Source organism: Trichosurus vulpecula, chromosome 6 (genome assembly GCF_011100635.1).
Source record: "Trichosurus vulpecula isolate mTriVul1 chromosome 6, mTriVul1.pri, whole genome shotgun sequence".
Taxonomy (NCBI): domain Eukaryota; kingdom Metazoa; phylum Chordata; class Mammalia; order Diprotodontia; family Phalangeridae; genus Trichosurus; species Trichosurus vulpecula.
In genome coordinates, this window is record NC_050578.1 from 157,230,042 (window position 1) to 157,245,234 (window position 15,193).

Here is a 15,193-nt window from a genome sequence, read left to right on the forward strand (position 1 = left end):
ACAAATTACATTATTAGTATTAAGAAATCATTAAGTCCACAGGCTTCAGATTCAACATAATTCCTTGTGGGAAAAATGATCAATAAAAATGGAAACGACAATATCTCCCCACCTCCACATTTTACTTTTGTTAAGATTTACTTCATTTATTAATTACACTAAAAGGACAATATATTGGAAGAATCTTTCACATTGCATTAGGCTTGGTAGTTAAGTCAGATATTACACTTTTGTTTATGGAACATTTGGCTTTCCCTACATTTCATAGTATTAGCACAACATAAAGTATTGATTCTTTGTGATGATTTGCTGATTACAAATGTTCAACTAACCTGCTTGGAGGAAGTCCTGTTTTGAATAGAGAAGGAGGAGATGTAAACTCAGCTTTGGCAGACTGTAGCACTGTTTCCTTCTCTGCATTTCCAGTTCTGCCCTGCTGTACCTTCAAAATAATGTTTTTTTTATTAGCTCTTCAAGTTAAATTATAATTTCATTTAACATTTATTATATCAGAAATGTTAATGAATATCTAATAAAATGAAACATTTCAAAACAGGATGGAAAAATATAAAAAAATTGCTTGTGGGATATCAAGTGTTCCATAGGCATTAAGAGTTCATTTTTTTTTGTTTTAAATGACATATTAAAGCACACAAAAACCACACAAACACAAAATTTCTTCTATGTTATTCTCAGAAATGCTCACTTAACGAACTGAGAAATAATTTGTTCTTTGGATTTTGCAGAAAATCCCAAGAAGATTTAAAAAAAAAACGAGATGACCAACCCCCAGAATTGGCAAATCAGAATTTTAGCATTAGTAAAAACAAACTTTTCCCTTTATCTAATATATCAAAATTGTGAGGTTTTACTAGCATAAAGTCACTATTATACTAGTATAAAATTACTAGTATAAAGAGTGGATGATATCCAACCAATCTGAGTATCAACATGTTTTGCCTACATCAACAATTTTTTTCAACCCAATAGCTAACCAAGTCTTATTAGGATCTTTTAACCAAGTACTTTTAAAAATTGAGGTTGAGTACAACAGAGTAAATATAACTTATCCTCCACAATAGGGAAACATATAGGAAGACTTCTACACCATCTCTCTACTTGACACAGCTATAGTTATAGAAGGAATTGGTCCTTTTCTTACTACTCTGGGACTTTGGGAGTGTATTATAAGTCTAGGTAACTTGAACAATTCACAGAGCACATAAAAGGTCTCCACGTGATCTGTGGATGTTCTGTCAAAACTGACAACTCAAAATGACTCAAAAAGTATACTTTCAAGCACCCCCCTCCATCATATATATATATATATTTATGAACAGCACCATTATCCACTTGATCACCTCAGCTCCAGAGCTTAGAGAACCTTGGAGTTACTTTTTTTTTTAAATTTGCCCACTCCCCTCCAATCCAGGTTGTTACTAAATCGCTATTCCTATAATAGCTTCTTGAAATATAAACTCCTTAGAATTCTGGATTCAAGGGTCTAAATGTGAAGGGATTTAATCTAAATTTCAGTTTGCAACACCATTTCAGAGTCTGCTTCGGGCAAGTTGGATTGCTCACACCACTGCCTAAACAGGACTCATGTTTTCTAACCTTCGTTATTTTGACTTTGCTTACACTGTTCCATCTTAGAATCTTCTTCCTCTCTCAATTCTGCCTTATTCAATTCCCAGATGTTCTTCAAGTCAGCTCAAATACCATCAAACCTATGAGGACTTCACACATCCTGTCAGCTGGACGTAAACTCTGTTTAGCTCTTTGTAGGTTTCTTTCTACATTTTTACACTCTATCTTTTATGTGAGTACATGATTTATGGGTATACACATCTGACTGCCTATAGTTGTCAGAAAGGGCTACTATTCTATGAAATCTATACAAGTGACATGGAAGCAGCATTCTTTAGGACCAGCAACCCAATTTTCTTAGAATGCAATATTTCTGATAACTTTTGGAACAGGGATTAAAGTTTTCATCACACCTTACAACTTTCAGGATGCTAGTCTCGATTCTGCCACTAATTAGCTTCCTGACCTGGGCAAGTAACAATATCTCTGGGCCTCCAGGACAAAAGAGTTAAGACTAAGTGATCTCTAATTTATTCTCCAATTTCCAAAGTTGTAGGACTACCTCCACTATTATTGTTTTAAATTTTATTTAAATCTTTTGTTATGGGATAAGTTTTTGCATATTTATTATATTTTGCTTCATCATTAGATTGAAGGGAAGACTACATTTTATACTTTTTTTGGTATCCTACCTATGTTAGGTGTATGAATCTAATAGTATCTTGCACCTAACAGACATTCAGTAAATTTATACTAAAGTCAGTGTCAATTCTGCTCAACGTAATTTTAATGAACACTCATAATAAAGATGACCAGCATTTAATACCTGCCATTTGGTTAGTTTGCTGTGCTGCTTCTTTCCAAGATTCAAAACTCCCTGAGTGATATTTTCAATCAATATTAAGTACAAGCTAAGTGTATGATGGTGTCCCAAGACAGCACAAGGCAAAGTGATATTGCAGAAAGAGGACTGAGGAGTCAGGAAACATGGGTTCAAATTCTGCTTCTGACACTTACCAGCTGTGTGATGCTGGAGGGGGGTGGTGAGGATGGTGAAATCATCTCACCCTTCTACACCTGTTTGCTTCTCTACAAAATGGGGGTAGGATTGGGTAGGGAGAGGGAAACTGCACCCTCCACTTCAGGGGGCTGTCACTTTAAGTACATAAATGTGAGTCACACCCCAGACAAATTCCTAATTAACAAAGGATGTTAACTGTCTGAATTACACTAATGTTGGACATATTCACAAAAGATTTTTACCCTAAAAGTAGTTCCCAATGACAGAGACAGGCTGAGGGAAGGGATGGGTACATTTCAAGAGTCCCTGAGTGATTCCATGAGTCCAGAGTTAATTTTCTTATTGTTTAATTGGACACCACAGTCCTCTAAATGACAACTTTGGCTCATAAAAACAACAAATTTTTATTAAGTTAGATGGGGGCACTAAGATTGCGGGGAAAACTATTTTACATCAAGAAGAAGTCATAAGCAAATGCTAAGTAGCACACTGTTGAATCTAAAGCACACTACATAAGTAAAAATAAAAAACTAGACAGGCAAAGTAAAAAAAAAAACACTTGAGGTGGTGATTATGAAGAAAAATTAATAAGAAAGCTATACGTGCCATTATTAAACAGTCAATGTGATTTGGAGACAAATTAAGAGTATGCCATGCAAGAGGCAGGAAGTCAGACTCTCATTGGATCCAGCATCATTCAGTGTATTTTGCCTAGTTTTAGTCCTACTACATCAAGATGGCTCTGGAGAACTGACAGACTACATTCTTACTCACTATTTGCTCTCTCTTTTCTTGCTCACAGCCTGCCAAGTGTAGCTACAGAAAGCCCAAGTTAAACATTTGCACTTCTACAAATTCATGCTCCCCAAACTTGGCAAAGTCCTCAGTGATGACTGCTAGCTCAAAATTTTTTCCATTTTTAATGGACTTGCTGTTACATAGCAGCGGCCTCCAAAATTTTTTGACTGAGTACTCCTATTGACAACATTTTTTTCCTGGTTGTCATGCTTGGAGTTTTGGGGGCAATTTCTCCAATGATACTGATACAACTATTGCACTAAGTGTTTAATTGTCTTGAGGGGTCGATGCCTAACTCACTTTGGAAACCACTGTCTGACAGTTATTTCCTAACTTTTTCATTCATCAAAACCCCTCTTCTTTTTGTCCCCCAATTCTGCTTCTTTCTCATCACTTCTCTGGCACTGAACATGTTCAGAGGGAGGCTAGATCATCACATATTGCATAGGAGTTATAAGGTTTCTTCTAATTCAGTCTATGATTTCTACTTCAAGGTGATGTAAGCCCCCTAAGCTTTCCTCAAATAGCTATGTATTTCTACCCATAAGTTTTTTTCTTTTCCCCGTTAGGGGAAGAAATGTCCTACCTCTTTCCAAAGATTAACATTTCATCCATCCAGAGAAAGAACTATGTAGTCTGAATCCAGATTGAAGCATACTATTTTCTCTCTCTTTTCTTTCTTGTGGTTTTTCCCTTTTGTTATTATTATTCTTTCACAACACGACTAAGGTGGAAATGTTTAATATTATTGTACATGTATAGCCTGTATCAGATTGCATGCCGTCTTGGGGAGGGGGAAATTCAGAACTCAAAATTTTATAAAAGTGAATGCTGAAAATGAAAAATATACAAAATCCACTTCAATTCATGTGGGGCTGGGATCCAATCTCCTTGTGCCTCTTCAGAGATCTTGCCCCATCAATTATCTCCCCCCTTTCTCACATTTCTTACCTTTCCTCTTCTAGGGGCTACTTCCTCTCTATTTTCAACATGCTCAGTTCTTTATATTATAAAAAGAACCCTGCTACCCACCTTGAGTATCTTTTCCCCTTTCTTTTACAGCCTTCCCAGTTTCAAGAGCAGCCTTTTCATTGTTGCCTCTCACAAATTTGACATCCACTCCCATTACTTTACTAACAATACTTTTTCAAAGATTATTAAGGAATTCCTTTGTGCTATTCAATTCTTCTTCCTCAAATCTGATCCTCACTGACTTTCTGCTACATTTGGCACTGCTAAACTTGTCCATTTTTGAAATGTGCTTATCCTTCAGTTTTTGTGACACTGCCCTCTCCTTCTAGTTCTGTTAGCTCTTCCTGTGTTATCTTTTGTTATTCTTCTTCCTTCCATCCCTTAAACTAAGACACTACTGAAGACAAGGTTTAATTTCTATCCTCCCCCACTCTTCCCTGAGCTTTCTTTCAAGTTCCAGACACACATTTCTAACTTCCTAAAGGGGTTTCACTGGCACTTCCAACTACTTGAACTGAGATTAGCTGCTCTTCCTGTTGTTAATAGATAGCACAGAAATATATTTATCAATAACTTCTACCTCTCTGCTACATTCAATCCCACCAAATATTCCTTTCCAATATTCTTCTATGTCTTCATTGCCAATACTAGCATCCTAGTTCAGGTTCTCATTACTTCTCACATGGATTACTGCAATGAATTCTGAATCAGTCTCTTTGCTTCCATTCTCTTTCTTGACAATATATCACATGTATCACTTTATGTCCCCTGCTCAAAGAAATCCAAAGCCTTCTCCTCTGCTTCCCAAAGAAAGGTCAAAATTCTTAGTGTCACTCCAGTATGATACTGCAGAAAGAATACTAAATGTACAGAACTGAACAGATTTCCAGCTGGCAGGGACTTCAGAAGCCATGTAGTTCAGTAGTTTTCAAAGGATGTGCCCTGCTTCTCCAGTTGCGCTGTCAAGCAGTCATCTCAACCCTGGGCATTTTTCCTCCCCACACCTCAAGACTTTCACATTCCTCTCCCTACTGCTTAGTTGCTATTTGTGCCAGCTCCTTCCAGGCTTGGTAATTTGAAGGGTTACAACTGCACCTCTATCCCTAAAGGCACTAAGGAAGGCTAAATCATGGAAAACAAAGAAAAAGGTGAGGGGGTGAGGAAGGGCAAGGGTGGAAAGAGGACTCTCAAGCCCTAGAAAAGGGTACGGGCTTGGAGGCATGGCTACTTGGGAACATATCTGTATTGGCATTTAAATCAAACGTTCAGCTTGCTGCAATTTCCAAAAGCCTCAGTTGTGAGCAAAGTTCAAACATTTCACTACTCAGTTAAGAAACCTCAGGCCCAGAGAGTTCATGACTCGCCTAAGGACACAAAAGTCATAAACAAGAGAGCTGAGAAGGGAACATAAGTCCTTTAATTCTAAATTCTGCGTACTTCCTACTGCATAACTGTGCCTCTCTTTGGAATCTAGAATCAAAGGACATAGTTACAATCCCTGGCTCTGCTTCTTACTACCTGAGTGGCCTGTATAAATCACAACCTTGAAAGACTCAATTCTTTACCTGTAAAATGAAGGGGCTGGACAAGATAATCTCTGGGGTCCCTTCTAACTACAATTCTTATGATCTTAGCCTCTTCTACATCTCAAATTACTATTCTTCACAAAACTCCCATTTTAGGCAAATCAGACTACTCACTCTTCCTTGAACTTTCCCCATATTTTCCTACCTCCTTGACTTCTATTTAACAGTCTGCTGAACCCAGGAGGGAGAAGTCTTCTGATTATTCCAGATGAAAGTCACTTCTTCCCCAAAATGCTCAGAGCACAATTTATCTTTTCTACTTATATTCTAATATACATAATAGTTACTTTTGTTCTTGATTTTCTTCTAGAAACTGAGCTCCAGGGCATGGACCTCATATTATTAAACTTTTGATTTTCATCATAACCTAACAGCGTTCTGCTTAAAAGCAGTAAACAAATGTTTTTTGAATTAAACTAGGTAACAAATTCTCTGACAGATGAGATCACAAATTACAATTCTATTACATTCTTCCTAAAGACCTACCATAATGGATAGCCACATAGTAAATTCTATATAATGTTGGATAAAAAGAAGGTAGTCACACCTGTAGGCAGTGATATGAAAATGAAGGAATCTTTAAGTTATGTTAGATAATTACTATTGTATAATTTTTGATATACATATTTAAATCAGTAAGATTAAAGATGTCAAAAATCCTTTTGTTACATTAAAAAAATTGCCAATTACTAAAATTTTATCTAGACCCTGAAAAAAGAACATTCCAATTTTTTTAAACAAACCTGTTATATAAAGAATATTAATTCCCAAATTAAACTCTCCATTAGATCAACACATAAGTTGGGGATATTATTATCTTGCCAGATAAGCCACCAGGTAACACACTGAAATTTTATATCTTAGTTCATTTAAGATACCAGACACAGAATGAAGCACTTGGAGATTTCTTTGCATTTGAAAGCAATTTTAGACTAATTTCTAGAATGGTACCTCCCATATATAACTCACTCTTATGGCTGCCTACAATGGGAAACCAAGCCCCTTTCATTTTCTGTCTCTCCTGGCTTAGAAGAGTTCCACTGTGGAAGAAAGGAAGTAAAGCATACAGAAGCAGTTGTTTAGAAAAAGAGTTTTCATTTGGGGCACAGAAAAGAAGAATGGGAAAAAAAACTATAAGAGAATTATTTTTCATCATTCAAACAAGTCTTCCATTTTAACTGATCACTGGATGAGATAAGAAAATATACAGCTACATGAAGGGGTGGATTCAATTAAGAAAGCATCCCAAAAAATCCTGATATTTTATGAACATGAGAGAAATAATCTACTACAATAAAAATATCTGCAGCAAAGACCAGATACTTACCGCATGCAAAAAGTAAATTGAGATTAAATTTAGCATTAAGAGTACTGAGTTCCAGCAGAGCTGGCACTCCTGGAAAATTATCCATGCAATTGTACAAGACAGCAATTGGGGGGGGGGGGGTGTTACAGTCCAGAAGTAGGTATAAAACTTCACATCCAGTCCATAGAGGGTACACCAAAGTACATATATCAATACAGTAACTACTTTTAACCTTTTCCCCAATGCTAGCCTCCATGAAGAACAGGTTTCAAAAAAGAGAAGAAATGTATGTACACTAAAAGCATAATAACTATTTCTTGAATGAACTATCAAGTATGCATGTGTACATATAAAAATGTGGATAGGAGCGTGTGAACTCAGTTGGGGTGAGATGTAACTGTACTACTGTTCCTTCTAATTAGATTGAGGGCAAGAACCGGGCCAGTCTTGGTGTTCTTTATACAAACCTACTTGTAAGTAGTTCATAAAAGATAGAAAATTACAATGCTTTATGCTACTCCACTGAACACTGGACATTCACTGGAGAGTTAATATGTTTTCATTAGACTAAATTACAAAAGGGTTTTTCATCAATAAAATAAGTATCAAATGAAAATAGACAAGCTCTATCTTCCTTTAGAGTACATGTGAGAAGTATAAAAAATGAAATAGTCTGATTTCACTATTAAAAGATAATGCCATGACCTATATAAACATATATAGCATTTGCTTAGCATGTTGGCACGTAATTTTAATATCCTAAAACGATACAATTTAAAATAAGTATAGTTTCACCTGGCATTTGTTAGTATAGTAGGCTACTCATAACTCACATGCTTGCAGCAGTGAAGACAAAACAATTCAGCAAATTTGTAAGTCACCAGGAAGCTGAGAGTTTGAAAAAAAGTAGCTACTTCCACTTCAATCTTGTCACTTTAAGTAGTGGTATGGGAAGCATACTCAAGAACAAAAATGAGAGCAACCAAGGATAATTTACTAAAATTCACCTTAAAAAGATTGTATCTGCCATCTTGGATCTCTGCACCTGGTGTAACTTCCATAGTATAGTCTTCGGCCTAAGTTAAATAACATATTCCCCATTAAGATACCACACAATTTTGAATTAGCTACTAGTTGTAGCTAGTCTGTCACATGAAAGTAAGAACAATACTGAGAAACATTACTGAGAAACTCTGGAAGGGAAGGGAGAAAGAACAAATTCATTAACAAAGGAGAAAGAATGGCATTCTAAATTGCAGTAATACTGCAGCTAACCACCTTTATAGGTGGGAGAAGTGACTGGGCTACGGGCAGGGTAAAAAGAGGAATGATACAATATTTACTAATTACCGTAATTTTATTTGGTATTAATTCAAGTCCCATTCGTATCCTCTTTTGTTTTTCACAGTAAGCTTTCCATGTATCTTCATTAAAACCATAATTAAAGTAATCGGAGAGATCAGCACCTATAAATTAAACACACTTTTTAATGCACAAATATGTTTTGGTTCTCCCCAGTTTTAATTACTTTTATACAGCAAAGTAATGCAAAATAAACTGTAAAAATTGACTATGTTGAAGCTACACTAATTCTGGATGCTTGTTATATTTTTTCCCAGTATTAATATATTAGTGGGAAATAAATGTGTTTACACATTCTCTTTGTATGTATATAAATATGAAAATTATATATACACAAACATACATGAAAATTATATATACACACACATATTTCCTTTCTATAGCAATTACTAACATTTCTAATTCATTTAAATCATACTTTCTTTTTTGTTCAAGGTAATTCTATTTCAGATAGCATTTAATTACCTATATTCGAGAAATGTCATAAGCATATAATTAGAACTAAGTATATTCAAATACAGTGCCCAGACATTGCTGAAGAAAAAATAAAAGTGAACCATTTAACACAAAACTGTTCGAATTACAATTTCTGATTAAGAAACAAAATCTAAAATACTTCCTTGTGATTCGTTCCATAAGCATTACTAAACAAATGCCTGCTCTGTGTACTATGGTATAAATGAGTTATGTTACCTGGTTTTCGCCATGGTTTATCTTCAAAAGAATCCAAATCTACTTCCAACAGTGGAACTCCATTAATACTTCCAGGTGCATCAAGGTCCACACCTTTGACTTTAGTCCCTATTAGGAAAAATTATAAACAGCTAATTAGCTATCAATCCATATGCCATATATGTTACATTCCTAGCTAGTTGATGCTAAGGAGGAATAAGTGAGGTAAAAAAAAATATCAGATTTGTATGTGGAGAAACAAAGAAACAATGAGTAGTAGCTCCCTTTATTTACATGTTCATTTGCCAAGGGATTAAACTGAATTAAGGTATTTGCTATAAAAAGATTTTTGATTTTGATCTGGATCTGTGCTTTTATCAGTATATATGAGGATTCCCTCTGCTGATCCTGAATGGCAACTAACCAATAACCTATAGTTTTAAGAGTGGGCAGTAAGAGGTTGTGACTTAAACATGATCACACAACCAGTATGTGTCCAAGGCAGCCCTCTATCAACTACAGTACATTGCTATTTCCGATTTCAAAATACAAATTTATAATATTTTAGTTTGATCCCTGAACTTAATTTGTTCAAGAAAGCATTTACAAAGGATAGTAGTACCATGAAATAAAACTGGAAAGAGAGGCTGGATTCAGAAAATGCCAGGATAAGTTTGCATTTTATCCTGTTAGACCAGGGTGGAGGCTGGGGGAAGGAAGGAGATATGCTAAAAATTCACAATAAAATGACATCTGATTCAGAAGTTAGAGCTCATGGCATCCCAGAGGTTGAATCCAAACCCTTCAATTAGAAATGAGAAAAATGAGAACCAATTTCAAAGGATGTAAATGTTAAAAGTGCAAATTTCCCTTCCTTAGAAAAGTAACAAGTATGCACAATAGTCACAAGTTCTATTCCCATGCCTTTGCACAGCAAGAAGATCCTAGGTTGTCAGAGTATATAGCACTAGAAAGCAGCCCCAGGAGATGGAGCCAAGATGGCGGCTGGAAAGCAGGGACTTGTGTGAGCTCCCACCCCCCCCGCCGCCAAGTCCGTCTGAACACCTATAAAAAATGGCTCTGAACAAATATTCTAGAATTGCAGAACCCACAAAATAGCAGACGGAAGCAGGGCTCCAGCCCAGGACAGCCTGGATGGTCGCTGGGTAAGGTCTATCACCCACAGAGCTGGGAGCCGAGGGGAGAGGAGCCCAGCATGGGCAGTGGCAGGACCAACTAGACCAGGAGCCCAGAGGAACAGGACCTAGCACCCTGAAGCAGTAAGCTGTGGCAGTTACCAGACTTCTCAACCCACAAACACCAAAGACAACAGAGAAGGTTAGTGGGAAAAGCTGTGGGGAGTGAAAGGGAGTTCATGGTTTGGCTACTGCCCCAAGGGCAGCTGAGGTGGTGCAGCTCTGAGGACAGAACTACAACTGCAGTTGCTTCCCGCTCCAGGCCCACCTGGTGGGAGGAATTCAGTGGCAGATAAGAGCAGGAGTGCAGAGCCTGCTTAATATCTGAGTCCAGTCCAGGTTGGAGGTTCTTGGGGGAGGAGGAGTGCTGCTGTGGCAGACCTTGCTGTACAGAAATAGCTCTGAAAACAACAGCGCAACCCCTCAAGCTTGGGTCAAAGTACTCTCTACTCTACAAGCAGTCATACCCCCACGAAAAACTCAAGGGTCAAGTACTCGGCTGGGAACATGGCCACGCAGCAAAAACAGTCTCAGATTCAAACTTTGCAATCTTTCTTTGGTGACAAAGAAGACCAAAACATACTGCCAGAAGAAGTCAACAAAGTCAAAGAGCCTACATCAAAAGCCTCCAAGAAAAACATGAACTGGTCTCAGGCCATGGAAGAGCTCAAAAAGCATTTGGAAAAGCAAGTTAGAGAAGTAGAGTAAAAATTGGGAAGAGAAATGAGAAGGATGCAGGAAAACCATGAAAAACAAGTCAATGACTTGCTAAAGGAGACCCAAAAAAATAACACCTTAAAAAATAGACTAACTCAAATGGCAAAAGAGCTCCAAAAGACCAAAGAAGTAAAACTACCTTAAAAATTAGGTTGGAGCAAGAGGAGGCTAGTGACTTGATGAGAAATCAAGGTATTATAAAACAGAACCAAAGGAATGAAAAAATGGAAGACAATGTGAAATATCTCATTGGAAAAACCACTGACCTGGAAAATAGATCCAGGAGAGAGAATTTAAAAATTATTGGACTACCTGAAAGCCATGATCAAAAAAAAAAATCCTAGATATCACCTTTCAAGAAATTATCAAGGAGAACTGCCTGATATTCTAGAGCCAGAGGGTAAAATAGAAATTGAAAGAATCCACCAATCGCCTCCTGAAAAAGATCCCAAAAAGAAAACATTCCTAGGAATATTGTTGTCAAATTCCAGAGCTCCCAGGTCAAGGAGAAAATACTGCAAGCAGCCAGAAAGAAACAATTTGGGTATTGTGGAAACACAATCAGGATAACACAAGATCTAGCAGCTTCTACATTAAGGGATCAAAGGGCTTGGAATATGATATTCCGGAGGTCAATGGAGCTAGGATTAAAACCAAGAATCACCTACCAAGCAAAACTGAGTTATCATGCTCCAAGGCAAAACATGGATTTTCAATAAAACAGAGGACTTTCAAGCTTTCTCAGTGAAAAGACCAGAACTGAATAAGAAAATTTGACTTTCAAACACATGAATCAAGAGAAGCATGAAAAGGTAATCAAGAAAGAGAAATCATAAGGGACTTACTAAAGCTGAACTGTTTTGTTTACATTCCTACATGGAAAGATAATGTGTATAATTCATGAGACCTCAGTATTAGGGTAGCTGAAGGGAATATACATATATATGTATATGTATATGTGTATATATACATATATATACACATATATAGACAGAAGGCGCAGGGGAGAGCTGAATATGAAGGGATGATATCTAAAAAAAAATAAAATAAAATTAAGGGATAAGAGAAGAATATATTGAGAAAGGGAGAGATAGAATGGGGTAAATTATCTCACATAAAAGTGGCAAGAAAAAGCAGTTCTGTTGGGAGGGAAGAGGTTGCAGGCGAGGGGGAATGAGTTAATCTTGCTCTCATCGGAACTGACCTGAGGAGGAAAAAACATACACACTCAATTGGGTATCTTACCCCACAAGAAAAGAGGAAGGAGATAAAAAAGGGGGGACAATAGAAGGGCGGGCAGATGGGGGAGGAGGTAATCAAAAGCAAACACTTTCGACAACGGACAGGGTCAAGGGAGAAAATTTAAAAAAGGGGGATAGGATAGGAAGGACCAAAATATAGTTAGTCTTTCACAACAAGAATATTGTGGAAGGGTTTTGCATAATGATACTCATGTGGCCTATGTTGAATTGCCTGCCTTCTTAGGGAGGGTGGGTGGGGAGGGAAGAGGGGAGAGAATTTGGAACTCAAAGTTTTAAAAGCAGATGTTCAAAAAAAGATTTTTGCATGCAACTAGGAAATAAGATATACAGGCAATGGGGCATAAAAATCTATCTTGCCCTACAGGAAAGTAAGGGAAAAGGGGATGGGGGGGAGTGGGGTGACAGAAGGGAGGGCTGACTGGGGAACGGGGCAATCAGAATATATACCATCTTGGAGTGGGGGGAGGGTAGAAATTTGTAATTCAAACTTGTGAAAATTAATGCTGAAAACTAAAAATATTAAATAAATAAATAACAAGGAAAAAAAAGAAAGCAGCTCTAGCAGTCTTCCATGCTGGAAAGGCTTTGAGTCCCAGCAGTAAATTGTGTCTATTCTCTATGAACTATTGAGCTAAACATAAGTAGTCTCATCTCCCAGAAGAATAAAAACTTTTTTGCCTATGGAAATCCATGAAATAAACAAAACCATGAAATTATGCAAAGTCCTGTGTGAAGCCACTTGGCACCTGTTGTGTGGTGATAGTGGCAGAGTGGGAAAAGGGCAGTGAGACCATTAAAATGATCAGCCTTTAGACTACTTATAAATATCAACTCAGGTATTGGCACTCTAAATGCCACTCTAAATCCTAGTCAGTGACCAGCAAGTGGACATACTACTGACAGAACTGACTTAGATCAAATTGGATATTCTTAATAAAACTGTAACTTGCAAACAAAACCAGGTTAAACATATAGCTAAAGAGAAAGATGGCTATATACTCTCCTTGGAGATGCAAATAAAGGAGTGAATTTTTGTTTCAAGGCCACCAGAAATGTCTCATGGACTGTTTGTTCATCTTGAAACACAATGCTTAAAATACCCATTTGTAAAAAATATCATCATAAACATGATTGTAGATTATGTGCCAAGGAAAAAGGTTACAGAAACTCTGTGAAGGACTCAATAATACCTTTCTAAATTAATTAAACATATTGATACCGAACGTCCTCAATGCAAAAGTGGACAAAAAAGTTGGAAAATATAATTCATAAGTAAAAGAGAGGACAAATGAGTACAAAACAGCCTGTCATTTGTCAAACATGAAAACTTCCTTCGAGAAAAGTGTAAGTAAGCAAGCAATAGATATGTTGTGCCACATAAGAGCTATGTATAGTGTTAGCATAAAAATTTTGGGGAAAAAAAAACTACAAGACTGAAAGTTATAAAAAGATGCACTGTCATGCAAATAAAACAATTTTAACCTAACCTAAACAAGCTATCGGAACCCTCCCAAAATTGGAAGTAGATGGAATAAGGGGTATCAACACAGATTATAACAATTTTCTGAAAACTATTTACTCAGGTAAATCAATCGTCCAGAGGAAAGCAAAAGAACTTAGAAACCACCTCGGCTTCTTGTCAGCTAGAGATACGGCAAGTAAGACCATTATGGGTTTTAAATATAAACTAAGAGAGAAGCAGTAGAAAGTAAAACTATTAGAAAGTTTGGCAACAGACCTAACTAAGCAGTCATTCCAAAGATTTTCAATGATGAAATTGGAAGACGGACAAAGAATAGACAAAAAATTGTAAAGATCGATCAAAATTACTCTAACAAATTGTTTCATGATCAAAGACAGTAAAGCTATAACACTGGGACTCTAATATTGCTTCCCCTGATCTGTTGCTAGCAGAGATGAAAATCACAGAAGAAAAGCACCTGGTCATGTTTCATAAAAAAGTATACACAGAGATCCATGGTAAATGGGACAGAAACTGGGGGGACACTGAAGGGTTAAATATCAAGGTGTCTGAAAACAGGAAGGATAGCAAAGCTTTAGGGAAAATTCTGGACTTTACATAAGCACACATATAAGCACATATGCATGCAGCAAGATAGAATTTCAATAATCACATTTCTACAAAATATGAGAGAAATCTACGCACACACTAACGTGGCTAAGATTTTCCCAATAGTAAATCATTACTTAACTCAATGACAACTGTAGAGAATGTAACATGTCAGAGTAATGGTAATGTAAATGGCAAGATCTTTCCCATCCATTGATAGGCCCGTGTGACTTGCTTAAGTCACAAGGAAGCCTGAGTAATGTTGAGTTTGAGTCACATGAAGCCTTTGGTGGGAGGAGCTCACTGAACTGAGAGGAAGTGAGACAGAGCAGCCAGCCTAAGAGTCAGGGAGTGGCCCAGGAATGGCGGTGCCCCCTGCATCGTTGACGTGCATAGATTTCTTTGTTGCCAGGATGGATTCGGCTTTCTGGTGTCTGAATAAATGTTTTGGTTCTGTCTTCCATATGGAGTCTGTTATATTTTGTGATTTAGAACTACATCGGCATATTCATAGCAGCCTAGGGGCTGTGAATATCGCATTGGTGCTACAGTCAGCAGATTACTAAAAATCTGATTCTGTAGAGAATAGCTTGGCAAACTATGCACTTGAGGGTCAAGGCTTGAAGCCTTTTCTTATGAC

The 15,193-nt window shown here is 37.1% G+C and overlaps 1 protein-coding gene across 10 annotated transcripts in view; it reads right to left on the reverse strand.

Moving 5' to 3' along the window:
* The window catches only part of FIP1L1 (factor interacting with PAPOLA and CPSF1), an 86,120-nt gene that overhangs the window by 60,794 nt on the left and 10,133 nt on the right, over positions 1–15,193 (reverse strand). For 5 of the 10 annotated variants that reach the window (XM_036762626.1, XM_036762634.1, XM_036762630.1 and 2 more), the window contains exons 6-9: positions 9,329–9,436; positions 8,624–8,739; positions 8,281–8,349; positions 333–442 (exon numbers count right to left, since the gene is read on the reverse strand). In XM_036762626.1, coding sequence (XP_036618521.1) covers positions 333–442; positions 8,281–8,349; positions 8,624–8,739; positions 9,329–9,436 — 403 coding nt within the window. The remainder of the gene's footprint in view (positions 1–332; positions 443–8,280; positions 8,350–8,623; positions 8,740–9,328; positions 9,437–15,193) is intronic. The other 5 variants (XM_036762627.1, XM_036762628.1, XM_036762633.1 and 2 more) reach the window with 1 other exon arrangement.